We start from the raw sequence: 18,348 nt of genomic DNA on the forward strand, positions 1-18,348 counted from the left end.
GACCATCCTGGCCAACACGGTGAAACCCCGTCTCTACTAAAAATACAAAAAAAATTAGCCGGGCGTGGTGGCACACGCCTGTGGTCCCAGCTACTCGGGAGGCTGAGGCCGAAGAATCTCTTGAACCCAGAAGGTGGAGGTTGCAATGAGCTGAGATTGTGCTACTGCACTCCAGTCTGGCAACACTGCAAGACTCCGTCTCAAGAAAAAAAAAAAAAAGCGATTGTTAATTGACTGGAGTAATGGCTGCACAGCACAACTCTATGAATATACTAAAAACTATTAAATTAAATACTTTAAATGGGTAAAGTGCATGGTATGTGAATTATATCTCAATAAATCTGTTATATAAAAATTATTGACCTTAAATTAAACTATCTACTATTACCAATGAAAACAACAACAACAACAAAAACTAACCTTGAATACTTGAGAACCAGGCTCATTATAAGTTTTGGCATTTTTTGCTAGGAGATCTATATCTTTGGCCATTGCATGAACACTTTTGTAGCTTCCATTCTACAGCAAACAACAAAATATAGCAGTTCCTTTTAATGAGTCAGTACAACCTTTAAAAAAAAACCTCCACATATTTCTAAATTGTCACCATATTCTAGGGCTTTATTGGAAAGTATACAGATTAACAAAATGTAAAGTCATTTTCTTTTTTATAAATTATTACTGTACCCATTTATAAGTAAGTTTTTGAGATAGGTAAAACCAGAGTTGCATTATTCTCATAAAAATAAATTACAATGTTTAAGAAGTCAGGTAAGGTAAAAGTTTTATTTCACAAACACATAGTGCTTACTATGTGCCAAGCACAGTTCTAAGTGCTTCATGAATACTAATTCTTTCAAATGGATTTAGTAGTGTGAAGCAAATCTCCCTCTAGTTACATGGACTACTTGGGGTAAAATATGAAATCAGTCCAGCACAGAGGCTAACATTTTGTGAGTACCTACTGTGTGCTAGAGCTGTCACATCCTAAGCTCACTCAATCCAAAATGACCCAGGAATACTCATATAGTTGCCTAAATTTACAAAGGAAATGAAAGAGGGACACATTTTTAGGTAAGAGGCACACAAGACTAATGATAAGTACACAGAAATGAAAAAGACATGGTTTAAAGAGAGTGAGAAAACCAAACTGAGTGAAGTGGAAGGTGGAGAAGGGTAGAACCATAAGCACAGATAGGGTAAAAACAAAAAAGGCACAATCCAGGCAAAGGAGTGTAGTTATTCATCATGTGGGATTACCCAACAACTATGCATCCTTCGTATACCAAGAGAATCCCAGCACAGGTGTAGGGAGGGCTCTACCTCCCACAATGAGGGTAAGAGTGGGCAGATGGTCACTTTGTTAGCAGCCTGGCAGTCAGGGCAAGGGGAAGTAACCACAGGTCAGCTAATTCATGCTTAGGTCTAGAGGGACTAATGCAATGGCCAGGATTCATTCCTGACTCCTGCAGGAATGGCAGAAATTCATTCCTGACTCTTGAAGAGGAGGAGAGTCGAGCAGTGGAACAGCAAATATCCAGGGACCACAGTGGCAAATGACAGTAGTAACAGCAATGGCACCACAGAGGCTGTGCATGATCTCAGCTGTGCCATAATGTTCCTGAGTTCTGCCTAGTATTCAAAGGCTAGTTCTTCAACCTTCCTTCTCAATAATTCTATGAGCTATCCAATACGCTTTTCAAAAATTTCCTTTCTGCTTAAGTTAGTCAGAGTTGGTTTTGTTTAAGTGGTACAAGGAGTTGTGACGTGCTTTAGCAGGCATTAGAAAACAAGTGAACTAAGTCTCTGAGCAGGGAACTGGCAGGAAGAAAGCCAAGGTCAGGAGGCAAGATACAGAAAGGACTAGAAAGCTTTTCATCAGAGAGGTAGGACAGATTATTCCAGTGATTTGGACATAAGAGGACAAGGACCTTGAATCGGGTGACAGCAAAAGGCGACTCTGAGACTTTTGGAAAGAAGAAAGGAAAAGATAAGGTGATAAGTCAAAGACAGAAGACTCGGGTTGAGGTACAGATGATTAAAGATCTGATTCGATTTCCAGGATTATGAAAACATAATCCCCTTACTCGGATATTCCAGGGATTTAGGAGACTTGAGTCATTCTCAGTAGCAGTTATTGGGATGATTTAAAAGCCAGATGAGGCTGGGCATGGTGGCTCACGCTTGTAATTCCAACACTTTGGGAAGCCAAGGCAGGTGGATCACTTGAGGTCAGGAGTTTGAAATCAGCCTGGCCAACATGGTGAAAACCAGTCTTTACTAAAAATACAAAAATTAGCCAGTCATGTTAGTAGGCACCTGTAATCCAAGCTACTAGGGAGGCTGAGGCAGGAGAATTACTTGAGTCCAGGAGGCAGAGGTTGCAGTGAGCTGAGATCACACAACTGCATTCCAGCCTGGGTGACATGGCAAGACTCAGTCTCAAAACAAAACAAAACACCGTTAAAAAAAAACAGATGATACATTAGGGAATCTGCATTTTATCATTCTGTGAAAATTTATCTGTGGTACCAGTAATTATACACTGTTACTCTTTACTAATCTTAGAATTTAAAGCCAAGGAAGTTACTCCTTCCTGGCAAACCAAAGTTGCTATCAGTCTCATTTCTCAATGAGACTATGTAACACGTTGTTTTCCTTTTTGCCTTACCTCCTGGGAGCAGCAAACCCTCCTTATCCTGGGAAGATCAGTGACTCATATTTACGGGGGCCTCATGCTGTACATTCTATGTGAGATGATTTATCTATATTATCACTAACCTCTATGACTCTGCAAAGTGGCGATGCTACACGCAATATACAGCAGAGGAAACAGGCAAATCACCTGACCAAAGTGACATAGCTGGTAAGTAGTAGAGATAGAAAAAGAACTACATCAGTTCTACTCTAAATACTAAATTTCTTGTACAATTTAGCTCTTTCTCCCTATATTTTCTGTTACTTCTAATCATCAAATTTTAAATCCTAGTCAGTCACACAATTAATACTTATTAAGCACCTACTTTGTGGAGAAACAGTAACTGTAAGGGTTGAGAACACAGACCGGAGTCAGACTGTCTGGATTCAAATCTTAGTTCTCCTTACTAGGTGGTGATTTGGGTAAGTTACTTAATATCTCTGGGCTTCAGTTTTCTACCTGTAAAATGAGAATACTAACAGTACTACCCTGTGGAGTTTTAAGAATTAACTGGCTAAAGCACTTAAAACAGTACTAGTTACATACCAAGTCTATGTGAGTGATTAGTTGCCACTATTTACTGCTAGGGATACAGTGAAGGGGAGGGTAGAGAGAGCAAAAGAGAAAAATGTAGCATCTAATTCCACTGACCTTACACTCTAACATCCATTGTGGGTACCTTTTATTCTAACGTATCCTAAAGCTATTTCGAAGCAGATAAAAATAGACCATAAGTTACCCCGTCTACCCTGATGTGATTATTACGCATTGTATGCCTGTATTAAAATTTCATGTACCCCATAAATATATACATCTGCCATGTACCCACAAAAATTAAAAATAAAAATATAAAAATCAAACAACAAAGCTTTTATTGCCAATGTATCTTTTATAACCAGAAATGTCAGTAACCAATGCTTTTTTGTCCTAAGATGCAATCCAAAACTACAATTAGTAACACTATTTTAATTTGTTTACATGATTTGCTACTAACCCCTTACAGAGACATCTAGCTTCTCTGTTTTCTAAAAGCTCCTAGCAAAGATCATAGGCCAATCTGCTCTAAACCACACATATTTACATATGGTCACCTTCATACCTGTATCCTCTGAGCAATGGTCTTGAGATCTATAGGCTCCTTAATTATTGCATAATAATCTGGATATTGCTGGAAGACAAAAAGCCAGGCATGCTCAATAAGTTAAAGTATTCAGCTAATCAGAAGAGAAGGAAGTACACTGACAATCTGTTGTTCAACCAGTTAAGCAGCTTTGTGAGATTCAAGGCTAAAGACACAGCTATACAGCATATTTATTGTATCTGAAGCAAAAAGAATTTGATTTTAAGAAGCTTCATGATCTATCTAACAGCATGACATAAAAGTTAACACTTGGTATTGAGAATTATTATGCAACTAGCATACTATAATTTAATGTGTTTAAAAAATTCTAGGCCAGGCGATGTGGCTCATGCCTGTAATCCCAGCACTTTGGGAGGCCAAAGCAGGCGGATCACGAGGTCAAGAGATCGAGACCATCTGGCTAGCACAGCGAAACCCTGTCTCTACTAAAAATACAAAAAAATTTAGCCAGGCATGGTGGCACACGCCTGTAGTCCCAGCTATTTAGGAGGCTGAGGCAGGAGAATCACTTGAACCCGAGAGGCGGAGGTTGCCATGAGCAGCCAAGACCGTGTTACTGCACTCCAGCCTGGGCAACAGAGAGAGACTCCGTCTCAAAAAAAAAAAAAAAAATTCTATATTCACAGAATTCTACAATTTTTCATTCAAGGTGCAGAAAAAATGCTTTTCAGGAGTTTGTTACAAGCTGTTTTAATTTTATAATCTAACATAATTATATAATATTCACATAAACTTTGATAGGATTTATAAGAAGTCAGATTGCAAAATTTGTTAGCTTCATGTTTAACTTGATGCTTCTGCTTATTTCAGTCAAAGTAAGTTTTTTCAAAACAAAATACCTTTTGAATGAAACTTTGTTATTTGTTACTATTACTAAATTAAAAAAAAAAAAAAGAATGAAACTTTGTTAAAGAAATGAAGCAGGCTGGGCACAGTGGCTCACACCTGTAATCCTAGCACTTTGGGAGGCTAAGGTGGGTGGATCACCTGAGGTCAGGAATTCGAGACCGGTCTAGCCAACATGATAAAACCCTTTCTCTACTAAAAATACAAAATTAGCTGGGTGCATTGGTGCATGCCTACAATCCCAGCTACTTGGGTATCTGAGACAGGAGAACCACTTGAATCTGGGAGGTGGAGGTTACAGTGAGCTGAGATCACACCATTGCACTCCAGCCTGGGCAACAAGAGCGAAACTCCATCTCATGAATGAATGAATGAAGCAAAATTATTAGCAACTTCTGATTTATCAAATACTAGCTCATCCCAAAAAGTTGAATATGCTGAGGAATATCACTGAAGCTTTCAAAACAACCTAGAATTACTCACTGCCCTCAGGCTTTCCTACAGATTTTCTTCCTTGGAGGGAATAAGTATAGTTGCCCAAATACCAAAAGTTGGTCTTCTCAGGTGGGTGAGGCTCAGGGGAAGTCAGATTGTGCTCTCCCAGCTCTTCCAACCTGTTCAAACCCTATTGAAGCCCAAATAACAACAAGAAAAGCAGCCTTCACTCAGTTACTAGGCTGAACGATGATCTCAGCATTGCTTTATCTCATCTGTCCCCTAAGCTTACCATGACTTTCTTAACCCTACTCCTTCCTTTACTTGGATCAATCTCTATTTCTGCCCCTTTTCTTCACCAGTTCTACTTCTGAGAGAAAGTTCAGAGGACAAAATATGGCAAGGCCACCGAGCATGGTGTACAAAGTAATCAGAAGTCATCCAATCCCACATATTCCCAATCTACCTCTCCCTCACAGCCAGCCTGCTTGGGATGAACTTACTAAGGAAAGGTGAAAACTGCCCTGCCCCTTCAGGTCCCAATCCCTGTTGTCTTTCAAACTGTAACACCCAGGGGAACCAATAGAAACCTGCTTTTCCAAACCAGCTCCTTCAAGGTGACCTTCAAGGTAAAAATGGGGAACTAATTATTGATGTTTCATTGTCCCAAATCACTGTTGTTGACTATCAATGATTATCTTCTGCATAGTAAGAATAAATCTTGAGCAAAGACTGTACTCTTCTATTGTGTGCATGTATGAATGAGAGTGAGAGTGAGTGAGAGAGAAACAGAGACAGAGTCTATTTCTGTTGCCAAGGTTGGAGTACAGTGGCATGATCATAGCTCACTGAAACCTTGAACTCTTAGGCTCAAGTGATTCTCCCAAATCAGCCCCCTAAACAGGTGTGACTACAGGTGCACATCACCATGCCCAGCTAATTAAAAAAAGTTTGTTTTGTAGAGACAGTCTCAGCTATGTTGGCCTCTGAAAGCACTAGGATTACAGGTATGAGTCACTGCACCTATCTTGTACTTCTTTTATAATTCTTTTTACTGTAGTAAAATAAATTTCAAGTAGTAACATGAAATTTACCATTTTAGCCATTTTTAAGTGTACAGTTCTGTGGCATTAGGTACACTCACGCTGCTGTGCAACTATCATCAACATCCACCTGCAGAACTTTTTAATCTTGCAAAATGGAAACTCTGTACATATTAAATAACTCCCCTTTCCCTCCAGTCCCTGGCAACCACCATTCTACTTTATGTCTCTTAAGATTTTGAGTATTCTTGGTACCTCATATGAGAAACCATACAGTATTTGTCCTTTTGTGACTGGCTCATTTTGCTTAACATAATATCTTTAAGGTTCATCCACGTAGAAAGTTTCAGAATTTCCTTCCTTTTTAATGCCAAATAATACTCCACTCTATGTATATGTCACATATTGTTTACTCATTCATTCACTGATGAAGACCTGAGTTGCTTCCATTTTTAGCTATTTTGAATACTGCTATGAATATGGGTATACAAATATCTCTTCAATACTGTGCTTTCACTTTCTTTGGAGTATATACCCAAAGTGGAACTGCTGGATTATATGGTAATTCCATGCTTAATTCTTTAAAGAATCATCATACTGTTTTCTTCTTTGCTTAAAATTTTAAGTCATATGAGCTATATACTAATTAGATCTTTCTAATAAGATTCACCCATAGGACAGCAGTGGTCAGATGCTTTATTTCTAATGTTGTAACTATCCTACAGCTAGTTAAGGCACACCTTTAAATAACCAATCTTGAAACAATGACTGATGAGGAAATGCTACTCATTAGTCAACAAGAATCTTGCATACCTATGACCTACTGGGTTCCAGTTACAGACAGGAACACAAAGGTAAATACAGTATGGTTACTGTCCTCAAGAAACTCAGGGAGTAGAAGGTAGACACAAAAGTAAATGATCACAATAGGGCTAAGTGCTACCACAGAGTACTTCTGAAAGTAAATCCTTACCTAGAAATACAAGAATGCTGAGGCCATGAAAATATTTGCAGTTTCATAGGCTAATGTGAGTCAAATCTATATGTTAATTATCTTTTGGGTGTAAAGGCATAAGGAGCTCTGATACTTTTTATTTTATTTTTATTTATTTATTTTTACAGTCCAGAGGTATTTTATTTATTTATTTTTTAACACCAATTATGCCATGAATTCATAGGGAATAGGTTCCAGCAGCTCAGGCTCCTTCCCATTGGTTCTCACAAAGTGTGCTTCTCTGGGTGGAGCAGGCTGGCGCTTCAGTTGGACCCAGGTACCTTTCTCTTTGGCTTCTTTCTTTTTCTGATCATTTTCCTTCACACGTTTTAGGAAGCTATCTCGGCTCTTAGAGTGCTTGATGTGCTCAATACGCACATTAATTCTCTTGGCAAGACTCTTGCCCTTGTTTGTTTACAACAATGCCAACAGCATGCTGGGTAACATTGTAGACTCTTCCGGTTTTGCCATAATAATATTTGTGGGGCATTCCTTTTTGAACAGTATCCATTCCCTTGATGTCTACAATATCACCTTTCCTATAGATCCACATATATGTGGCCAAAGGAACAACTCCATGTTTTCTAAAAGGCCTAGAGAACATGTATCAAGCGCCTCTCCTCTTTCCCTTTGTGTTAGTCATTTTGGCAAATTACTGGAAGATGGCGGTTCCGTGCTCTGATACTTTTTAAAGGTCTCACTTGTCTAGAAAGCCCATTCCTTTTTCAGGTAGAAGAGTACACAATTCATTTTTCTCTTTTTAGGAACACCAAGATATCAAAGAGAAGTAAAAGGAAGAAAAACTCATTTATCTTCCTCTTACTCTATCTCCTGTACAAAGAGAAAGTTTCCACTCTTACAAATGCAAGGTTTAGGCTGGGCGTGGTAGTTTAATGCCTGTAATCCCAGCACTTTGGGAGGCTGAGCCAGGTAATCACTTGAGGTCAGGAGTTCAAGATCATCCTGGCCAAGATGGTGAAACTTTGTCTCTACTAAAAAATACAAAAATTAGCTGGGTGTGGTGGTTGCATGCCTGTAATCCCAGCTACGTGAGAGGCTGAGGCAGGACAATCACTTGAACTCAGGAGGCGGAGGTTGCAGTGAGCCAAGATCATGCCACAGTACTCCAGCCTGGGCAACAGAGCAGGACTCCGTCTCAAAAAAAAAAAAAAGAAAGAGAAAAAAAAGAAAAAGGCTTAGTTAAGGTGTTTATTTTATCATTGAAGAATTGCCAATCTTGCAAACAACCCAATGGCCATTGACTGATGCATGACTAAACAAAATGTAGTAAGGCATGGTGTCACAAGCCTGTATGCCCAGCTACTTGGGAGGCTGAGGTAGGAGGATCACTTGAGTCCAGGAGTTTCAGGCCAGCCTAGGCAACTCAGTGAGACCCTATCTCTAAACAAAACGAAACAAAATGAAACACCCCAAAAAACTTATAAACAAAATGTATTATATGCAAATAACAAAATACTATTCAGTTTTAAAAAGGAATGAAATTCTGATTCAGGCTACAATATAGATGAATCCTGAACATATGCTAAGTGAAATAAACCAGTCACAGAAGGACAAATACTGTGTGATTCTTCTTCTATGATGTACCTAGAATAGTCAAATTCATATACAGCAGAATTGTGGTTGCCAGAAGCTGGGAGAAGAGGGGAGTGGACTTAGTGTTTAATGGGTATGGAGTTTTGGTTTCATAAGACTAAAAAGTTCCACAGAGTGGTGATGGTTGCATAAAAACGTGAATGTACTTAATGCCACAGAACTATACACTTTAAAATGGCTAAAATGATTAATTTTATGATATGCATCTTTTACCACAAGAAACAAACAAAAAGAATTATCAACCAAAAAATATAAAAAAAAAAAAAAAAAAATCAGGCCGGGCGCGGTGGCTCAAGCCTGTAATCCCAGCACTTTGGGAGGCCGAGGCGGGTGGATCACGAGGTCAAGAGATCGAGACCATCCTGGTCAACATGGTGAAACCCCGTCTCTACTAATACAAAAAATTAGCTGGGCATGGTGGCGCGTGCCTGTAATCCCAGCTACTCAGGAGGCTGAGGCAGGAGAATTGCCTGAACCCAGGAGGCGGAGGTTGCGGTGAGCCGAGATCGCGCCATTGCACTCCAGCCTGGGTAACGAGCGAAACTCCGTCTCAAAAAAAAAAAAAAAAAAAAAAAAAAAAAAAAATCACAACTTTCTGATTATGTAAAATTATAGACCTTTTGTACTGCTGTGAAGAGGATCTCATGGCTGCCTCAAACATCTTCCTTTTATTTATTTTTTGAGATGGAGTCTCACTCTGTTATCCAGGCTGGAGTGCAGTGGCGTGATCTCAGCTCGCTGCAACTTCCACCTCCCAGGTTCAAGCAATTCTCCTACCTCAGCCTCCTAAGTAGCTGGGATTACAGGTGCCCGCCACCACACATGGCTAACTTTTATACTTTTAGTAGAGATGAGGTTTCACCATGTTGGCCAGGCTGGTCTCTCCTGACCTCAGGTGATCTGCCCGCCTCACCCTCCCAAAGTGCCGGGACTACAGGCATGAGCCACTGTACCTGGCCCAACATCTTCCTTCTAAACTTACTTTATTTATTAGTAACTAATAAAACTCTTGAAGTACTAAAAACAAAACACCGTAACTTACTTGTTTTTAATTGGATCACTTACCACTTTAGAAGGCAGTTTCTGAAAAAGTTCGCTAATGAGACGTCCTGATGGATTTGTAGCTACAACTATGGCTTCAAGAAGCTGCTCCAGGATCTCCTTCAAGTAAGTTGGAGAAGACTGGTAATGAGGAGAAAAAAGTCCTTTGTAAGAGAATAAAATGTTGAATATTACATAGCTTCTAAAATTGTAAAGCTAATTCAAAAGAGCAACTTTTTTTTTTTTTTGAAGATGGAGAGGCTGGAGTGCAGTGGCGTGATCTCAGCTCACTGCAACCTCTGCTTCCTAAGTTCCAGCAATTCTCCTGCCTCAGCCTCCAAAGTAGCTGTGATTACAGGCAGGTACCACCATACCCAGCTAATTTTTGTATTTTTAGTAGAGACAGGGTTTCACCAAGTTGGCCAGGCTGGTCTCGAACCCCTGACCTCGTGGTCTTTCCACCTTGGCCTCTCAAAGTGCTGGGATTATAGGCATGAGCCACCATGTCAGGCCAAAAAGAGCAACTTCTAAGCAGTGCTTATTTTAAGTCCAAATTTCAAGAATATCCCATAATGTTCTTATGCTGGACACAGGCATTGCATCCCTAGAACAACCTATATGAAACTAATGAGGATCCTTATATTATTTTTGCAATGAAATCTCTTGTACTAGGTCCTTTTACTGAAACTTTTTCTACAGTAAATATTGTAATGGCAAAGTTTAAGTGCCACAAATGTGAAATGAGTAACTCAGCAGGAGAAAACATGTCCCATAACAGTTGGTCATTTCTATATCTGCCGTTCACATCTATTGAAGTCTTCATATTCTTACAGGACAATGATTACTTACATACTTTTAACCACGGGGTGCTCTACCAGGTCTAACAACTGAATTCAAATTACGTCAACACTAAATAGCGATTAAGTAAATCAATGTACACCATTTCTGCTCTTCAGATTGACTGGTTTATACCTAGCTTAGTCACTATTTCAACAAAGTATATGCCTCAAAGAGTACTTGACCAGGGAGGGTCCAAGTTTGAAGCAAGTTTCTAGAATAAGCAATGGGATGTCTCAGTCAAGGATTAAATGATGCTTCTAGTCCAAATCATTATTTGTGCATATAAAATAAATAGTAATGGTTATTTCTGGTTTAAATCATCAGAGCACTGGCATTTTGTCCCAATCCAACAGAAGCTCTTTTTATTTAGTATAGACTCAATTTTAAGGTCCAACACTTTTTTTTTCCCCGCTCTGTCGTCCAGGTTGGAGTGAAGTGGCGTGACCATGGATCATTGCAGCCTCAAACTCCTGGGCTCAAGCAATCCTCCTGCCTCAGCTTTTCAAGCAGCTGGGACCACAGATGTGTACCACCATGCGTGGCTATTTTTTTTTTTTTTCCTTTTTGTAGACATGGGCATATCACTAAATTGCCCAGGCTGGTCTCAAATGCTTGGGTTCAAGCGATCCTCCAGTCTCAGCCTCTGAAAGTGTTGGGATTACCAGCGTGAGCCACTGCACCAGTCCCAAGAAAATCATCCTTGATTTAAAAATTAGAAGCCTGAAAATTTCTTCTTCCTCCATGAGAATCATAGAGCTACAAAGAGGCTTGGGGTCTGGCATGGTGGCTCATACCTATAGTCGCAGCACTTTGGGAAGTGGAAGCGGGCAGATCACCTGAGGTCAGGAGTTGGAGACCAGCCTGGCCGACATGGTGAAACCTCGTCTATATTAAAAATCCAAAAATTAGCTGGCATGGTGGTGGGCATCTGCAATCCCAGCTACTTGGGAGGCTGAGGAAGGATAATCATTTGAACCCAGGAGGTAGAGGCTGCAGTGAGCCGTGATTGCACCACCCACCGTACTCCAGCCTGGGTGAAAGAGCAAGACACCATCTCAAAAAAAAAAAAAAAAAAAAATCTGAAAGAGACTTGGGAGGTATAATGTAGATGTACAAGATCCTCCCAATTTCTCATCAATTATGTATTACAAAAAGAAATACAGGCAAGTTTTAAATGTAGGGATTTTCATTTTTTGACTACAGCCCTACAGGCCCACACTAAGGGTGGGGCCTCTGCAAGCAGTGTTCTTCCCAAAAAAGTATGGGCTGCTTCTCCTGTATTCATAATCAGAGAGTAAATTTCCAGGGAATTCCTATTTTTAGCATTCTATCTAGTTCCAATCACTTAATTACTTTAAGAAATTGACAAGGTGCTAAAGAACTATATATATATATGAAATAGATACAATATATATATAGGAACTGTGTGTGTGTGTGTGTGTGTGTGTGTGTGTGTGTGTGTACATGTTTTTTTTTTTTTGAGAGTCTCTCACTCTATCACCCAGGCTGGTGCACAGTGGCATGATCTTGGCTCACTGCAACCTCTGCCTCCTGGGTTCAACAAATTCTCCTGCCTCAGCCTCCGGAGTAGTTGGGACTACCAGTGCCACCACCATGCCTAACTAATTTTTGTATTTTCACTAGAATCGGGGTTTCACCATGTTAGCTAGGCTGGTCTCAAACTCCTGATCTCAGGCGATCTGCCTACGTTGGCCTCCCAAAGTGCTGGGATTACAGAGGTGAGCCATAGCACCTGACTAGGAACTATATTTTGAGACTCTAAGAAGTAATCATATTTTTGAGAAATTCACCTATCACTGCTTCTCTGTGTTCCTGCAAAAGGCCTACGTAGATAAGTTACAGAAGAAAGGACAATATGCTGTAGTAAAGACTTGTGATCCCCTATACTATTCTTTTTTTTCTTTTCAAACATGTCTTTTTTGTTTTTTGTTTTTTGGAGACAGAGTCTCACTCTGTGGCCCAGACTGAAGTGCAGTGGCGCCATCTCAGCTTACTGCAACCTCCACCTGCTGGTTTCAAGCGATTATCCTGCCTCAGCCTTATGAGTAGCTGGGATTACAGGTGTGTGCAACCACACCCAGCTAATTTTTGTATTTTTGGTAGAGACAGGGTTTCACCATGTTGGCCAGGCTTTCTTGAACTCCCAACCTCAAGTGATCCTCCCGCCATGGCCTCCCAAAGTGCTGGGATTACAGGTGTGAGCCACCATGCCTGGCCATCGAACATGAGTCTTTATTTAGTAAATATTTATCAGTAGCTACACGTCACGCATACTGTAGATATCAGGAATAAATGAGCAAGAAGATACCATCTGAGGAGCTATCATTCTACTTGGGGGAAGAGAGAAAAACATGTAAACTAGTATGCTATTTCATATATAGCGACATTATAAAAACTGAAGACAACCCTGTGATGACAGGGTGGGGTAGGGGCTGAAAAGGAGGAAGGCAGAGCAAACAATTTAGATAGGGTGGTCAGGAAAGTCCTGTCTCAGTTAACACCATTTTAGATGGTGTCAGAATAATAAAAAAGAGCCAGTCATGGGAAAAGCCAAAGGAAGCATTTTCCACGCCGAAGAACAACTGCAAAATTCCAGAGGCAGAAACACACCCGGTATGTTCTAGGAACAGTAACCATCATTACCTACAGAAATATTCCTCACTAAGGTGATTACATTCCAACTTCTAATCACAACACTGCCTTCCCTTACATGATGTCTCAATGTAGCAATACTGGACTAGTCCTTGATAATATCAAGATTCTCTTTAAAACTGAGCGGGAAATACGCATTAAGATAAGTACAATTCATGAAAATCACCACACATGGCACAAATTGTCCAGGATATCCTAGGAGCCCTTAAAAATGGAGTGGGGCTCTCTGGCTGAATGTCCTTTTACCCTCCCATTTACCAATACAATTGCACAGGAATTCCTGTTGCCCACAACAGCCCAGAGGGAATCATAAGCAGGGGCTCTCTCTGCCTTCCAAAAGCCCATCCATCACAAGTTACAGCTGCACACTTACTCCTTCAGTCATTGTGCCTTGATTGTCTTGCCCATCTTCATCATCTTCTTCATCATCTGCTTCTCCTTTCTGAACAAACTCATTTCTTGTTCGAAGGTACAAATCCCAGAGTTTGCAAGCAGCTTTATATTCAGGAGAATCTGGCTATATGTTAACCAAAAAAAAAAAAAAAAAAAAATCACTTTAGTAATGTATTGGAAATCAGTTGCTACTTTTAAAGCACCCTCTTTCAGCAAAGACTAGTATTTTAAGACACAATTTTAAAAATTCTATTACAAATGTTAATATCCTCATGATTAATATTCTATTTTGAAATTCTTTAATACGTTGTTTGAAGATGTCTGTTCCTGAAGTATAGTGAGCATGACAAACTCTTGACTGAAACCTTCTAGTAAAAACAATGTCGAATGCAATGTTTAAAAAATAGAATAAAACTTTAAAAATGCATCCATGGGATGCCAATAGAAAGTAAAGATGTTCATAGAAGTAAGGAGTAAAAGCAGGAACCCAAATGAAAACCCAGAACATTGAAGTCAAATATTCACCTTGATAAAACCAAGCTTTGGTTTCCAACGCTTCTCTGGGCAGCAAGAAGGAGAGACAAAAGTCAAGTTCTACTAGAAGCTGGGAATCCAAAGGCCATAGCTGCACTGCTAGTGGGAACTCAAATCAGTGTCTGTACTGCCAGGGAACAAGGAGGACTGCCCATCTCAATCTCTACCTATCTAAACTCATGCCTATCTCAAACCACGGCACGGAGAGGAGGCATGAAATCAATCTCCTCTGAGAACTCTTCATCACAAATTAGCCTTAACAAAGATAGGCCAGTCACCCTGGACAAGCAGCAAATCATCTCTGGATGAAACCAACTTCGATTTAATGCTTCAGTGATCTCTAAAGATAAAGTTCCAAGAAATAGAAGCCCATAGTCAAAAGTCATGAGCCACATAAGAATCAAAGAATCACAAGAGAAAGCTAGCAAAAATGACAGTGAAACTCAACAAATATATATATATATTAGAATTCAAATATTAGATTATCAGAATACTCTGTCATAGAATAAAAAACAGGTGTGTTAAAAACGTCTAAAAACTGGGCATGGTGGCGCACACCTGTTAGCTACTTGGGAGGGTGAGACAGGAGGATCACTGGAACCCAAAAGTTTAAGGCTGCAGTGAGCTACAACTGTGCCTGTGAATAGCTAGTGCACTCCAGCCTGGGTGACAGATCAAGACTTTATCTCTTAAAAAAAGAAAAAGTTTAAAGAAACAATGAGTTTGAAAATATGAGTGAAGTTCTAGAGACTCTAAAAAAGAAGCTACTTCCTACGTATAGAAAAAATAAAATTAAAATGCAAATGCTAATTTTGTATTTAACTGATTAAAGAGATTTCACCAAGAAAACTGAAAGAACTAAAAAAATTATCTAAAAAAGCAACATAGACACAAAAGCAGAAAATATGAAAAGTTAAGAGAAACAGAGACCTGTGGGAAGTCTAATATAATATCCAGTCAGAGTTTCTACAAGAACAGAGAACAGGGCAAAAGCAAAATGCTAAGACATGGATAAAAACTTTCCAAAGATGGGCCGGGCACAGTGGCTCATGCCTGTAACCCCAGCACTTTGGGAGGCCAAGGCGGGCGGATCAGGACGTCAAGAGATCAAGACCATCCTGGCCAACATGGTGAAATCCTGTCTCTACTAAAAATATAAAAATTAGCTGGGCGTGGTGGTATGCGCCTGTAGTCCCAGCTACTCAGAGGAGGCTGAGGCAGGAGAATTGTTTGAACCCCGGAGGCGGAGGTTGTAGTGAGCCGAGATCCCGCCACTGCACTCCAGCCTGGCGGCTGGCTACAGAGCAAGACTCTGTTTCAAAAAAAATAAAAGAAAAGAAAAAAAAAAAAACTTTCCAAAGATGATGAGAAACACCAATCTAAGATTTATGAAGCACTACTCCTCACAAATTCTATAAATAAAAGGATATCTAAATATGTCACAATGAAACTGTAGAATACAAAAGAGAAAAAGATACTAAGGATAGCCAGAAAAGAAACAACAGATAACCTTTAAAGGAACTACAATTATACTGATGAATGACTTCTCAATAGCAAAAAGAAATGAAGAATAAAGATAGTAGTAATAATGGTACTGACTCCACAAATCAATAGTATTATTATTATTAATGGTTTTATTTATTTATTTATTTATTTATTTATTGAGACGGAGTTTCGCTCGTTACCCAGGCTGGAGTGCAATGGCGCGATCTCGGCTCACCGCAACCTCCGCCTCCTGGGTTCAGGCAATTCTCCTGCCTCAGCCTCCTGAGTAGCTGGGATTACAGGCACACGCCACTATGCCCAGCTAATTTTTTGTATTTTTAGTAGAGATGGGGTTTCGTCATGTTGACCAGGATGGTCTCGATCTCTTGACCTCGTGATCCACCCACCTCAGCCTCCCAAAGTGCTGGGATTACAGGCGTGAGCCACCGCGCCCGGCTTTATTAATGGTTTTAAAGACAGGATCTCACTGTTGCCAAGGCTGGAGTGCAGTAGCATGGTCACAGCACACTGCAGCCTTGAACTCTCGGGCTCAAATGATCCTTCCACCTCAGTCTCTCAAGTAGCTGGGACTACTGGTGCACTCCACCACACTCGGCCAATTAAAACCTTTTTTTATTCCCCCCCATAGAGATGGGGTCTTCGTACATTGCCTAGGCTGGTTAAAGCAATCCTCCTGCCTCAACCTCCCAAAGCGCTGAGATTATAGGCATGAGCCATCATGCCTGGCTCAATTATTTTATGGCAGGGGTCCCCAATCCCTGGGCCACAAACAGCTACCAGTCCATGATCTGTTAGGAACTGGGTTGCACAGCAGGAGGTGAGCTCAGGCAAGACAGCATTACTACCTGAGCTCCATCTCCGGTCACATCAGCTGTGGCATTAGATTCTCATAAGAGTGTGAACTCTATTGTGAACTGTGCATGCAAGAGATCTAGGTTGTGAGCTCCTCATAAGAATCTAATGCCCAATGATCTGAGAAGGAAAAGTTTCATTCTCACCCTGCCCACTACATCCACTGCTGTCCATGGAAACTTGTCTTCCACAAAACTGGTCCCTTGCGCCAAAAAGCTTGAGGACCACTGTTCTATGAGATTCAAAAATTGCCATAAAAGGACTAAAGTACACAGCACCAGCATTATAAATAAGAAAAAGAGTGATCAGAGTTGAATTATTCTAAAGTAATTATACCGTTTGGAGAATTAAGATCCTGATTAGCTTCTGGCTTTGATGAGTTAATTATGCATAATAAAACATCTTGGGTAAGAACTAAAAGGTTATCCATAGGTGTTACAATTTCCAAATTTTAGAGGTAATAAGACAAAAAAGAATTTTTGAATAAACAAAATCAAAAGAAGGCATAAAGAAAAAACTAACAAAATGCACTGAAGAGTAAGATAAAGAAACTGAGCAAGGTGGTGGGCACCTACAGTCCTAGCTACCTGGAGGCTGAGGTGGGAAGATTGCTTGAGTCCAGGAGTTTGAGGCCAGCCTGGGCAACTTAGTGAGACTTCATCTCTTAAAAGGATTTAAGGCCAGGCGCGGTAGCTACTGCCTATAATCCTAGCACTTTGGGAGGCTGAGGTGGGTGGATCATCTGAGGTCAGGAGTTTAAGACCAATCTGGCCAACATGGTGAAGTCCCGTCTCTACTAAAATACAAAAATTAGCCAGGCATGATGGCAGGTGCCTGTCATCCCAGCTACTTGGGAGGCTGAGAAGGGAGAATTGCTTGAACCCGGGAGACGGTGGTTGCAGTGAGCTAAGATCACGCCACTGAACTCCAGCCTGGGCAGCTATGCAAGACTCCATCTCAAAAAATATATAAAATAAAATAAAATAAATAAATAAAAAGATGAGATGAATAGAAAGTAGAAATTTAGATTTCAGAAATATATCCAAACATAATGATAATTACTAAAACTGTAAAGAGTCAAAATGCCCTAGTTAAAAGGTAAAGATTATACACTGGAGTAACAAGTTCAGATATATGTTGTTTACAAGACATACCTAAGCACTGAAAGAATATGAATGTATTAAAGGTATAAAAATGAAAAAAACAAGGTAAACACCAAAACAAAACTAGTATAACTACATTTATAACTACATTTATAACAAAACTAGTATAACTACAGACAAAATAGACCAAATAAAATACTTTACTAGTAATAAAAAGGGCTATCACATAATGCCAAAAAGTTCAATTTACTAGGACAGTAATTTTAAACTTCTATTTTCCTATTTGCATAATTTCAAAACATATAAGCAAATATTAACAGAATTATAAGGAGAAATAGACACATCCATAATGAGAGTAAGAGATTTTAAAACACTGAATTCAGTAAGTGGATAGATAGTTCATGCAGGCAAATCAGTAAGGATATAAAAGATTTGGCTGGGTGTGGTGGCTCACGCCTGTAATCCAAGCACTTTGGAGGCCAAGGCGGGTGGATCACCTGAGGTCGGGAGTTCAAGACCAGCCTGACCAATATGGTGAAATCCCATCTTAAGAAATAAATAAATAAATAAATAAATAATAAAGATTTTAAAAGGGCCGGGCACAGTGGCTCATATGCGTAATCTCACCTTTTGGG

General features: G+C 39.9%; 1 protein-coding gene and 1 pseudogene across 50 annotated transcripts in view; both read right to left on the minus strand.

Annotated features, from left to right (window-relative positions):
• The window catches only part of PBRM1 (polybromo 1), a 153,860-nt gene that overhangs the window by 111,006 nt on the left and 24,506 nt on the right, over nucleotides 1-18,348 (minus strand). For all 50 annotated transcript variants that reach the window (XM_064367191.1, XM_064367185.1, XM_064367168.1 and 47 more), the window contains 4 exons: nucleotides 13,699-13,842; nucleotides 9,837-9,953; nucleotides 3,798-3,866; nucleotides 421-519 (listed from right to left, as the gene is read on the minus strand). In XM_064367191.1, the coding sequence (XP_064223261.1) occupies nucleotides 421-519; nucleotides 3,798-3,866; nucleotides 9,837-9,953; nucleotides 13,699-13,842 (429 nt within the window). The remainder of the gene's footprint in view (nucleotides 1-420; nucleotides 520-3,797; nucleotides 3,867-9,836; nucleotides 9,954-13,698; nucleotides 13,843-18,348) is intronic.
• LOC105722906 (large ribosomal subunit protein eL21-like) lies at nucleotides 7,290-7,803 on the minus strand (annotated as a pseudogene).

Source organism: Aotus nancymaae, unplaced genomic scaffold, assembly GCF_030222135.1.
Source record: "Aotus nancymaae isolate 86718 unplaced genomic scaffold, 86718_ANA_hifiasm-v0.15.2.pri h1tg000067l, whole genome shotgun sequence".
NCBI lineage: Eukaryota > Metazoa > Chordata > Mammalia > Primates > Aotidae > Aotus > Aotus nancymaae.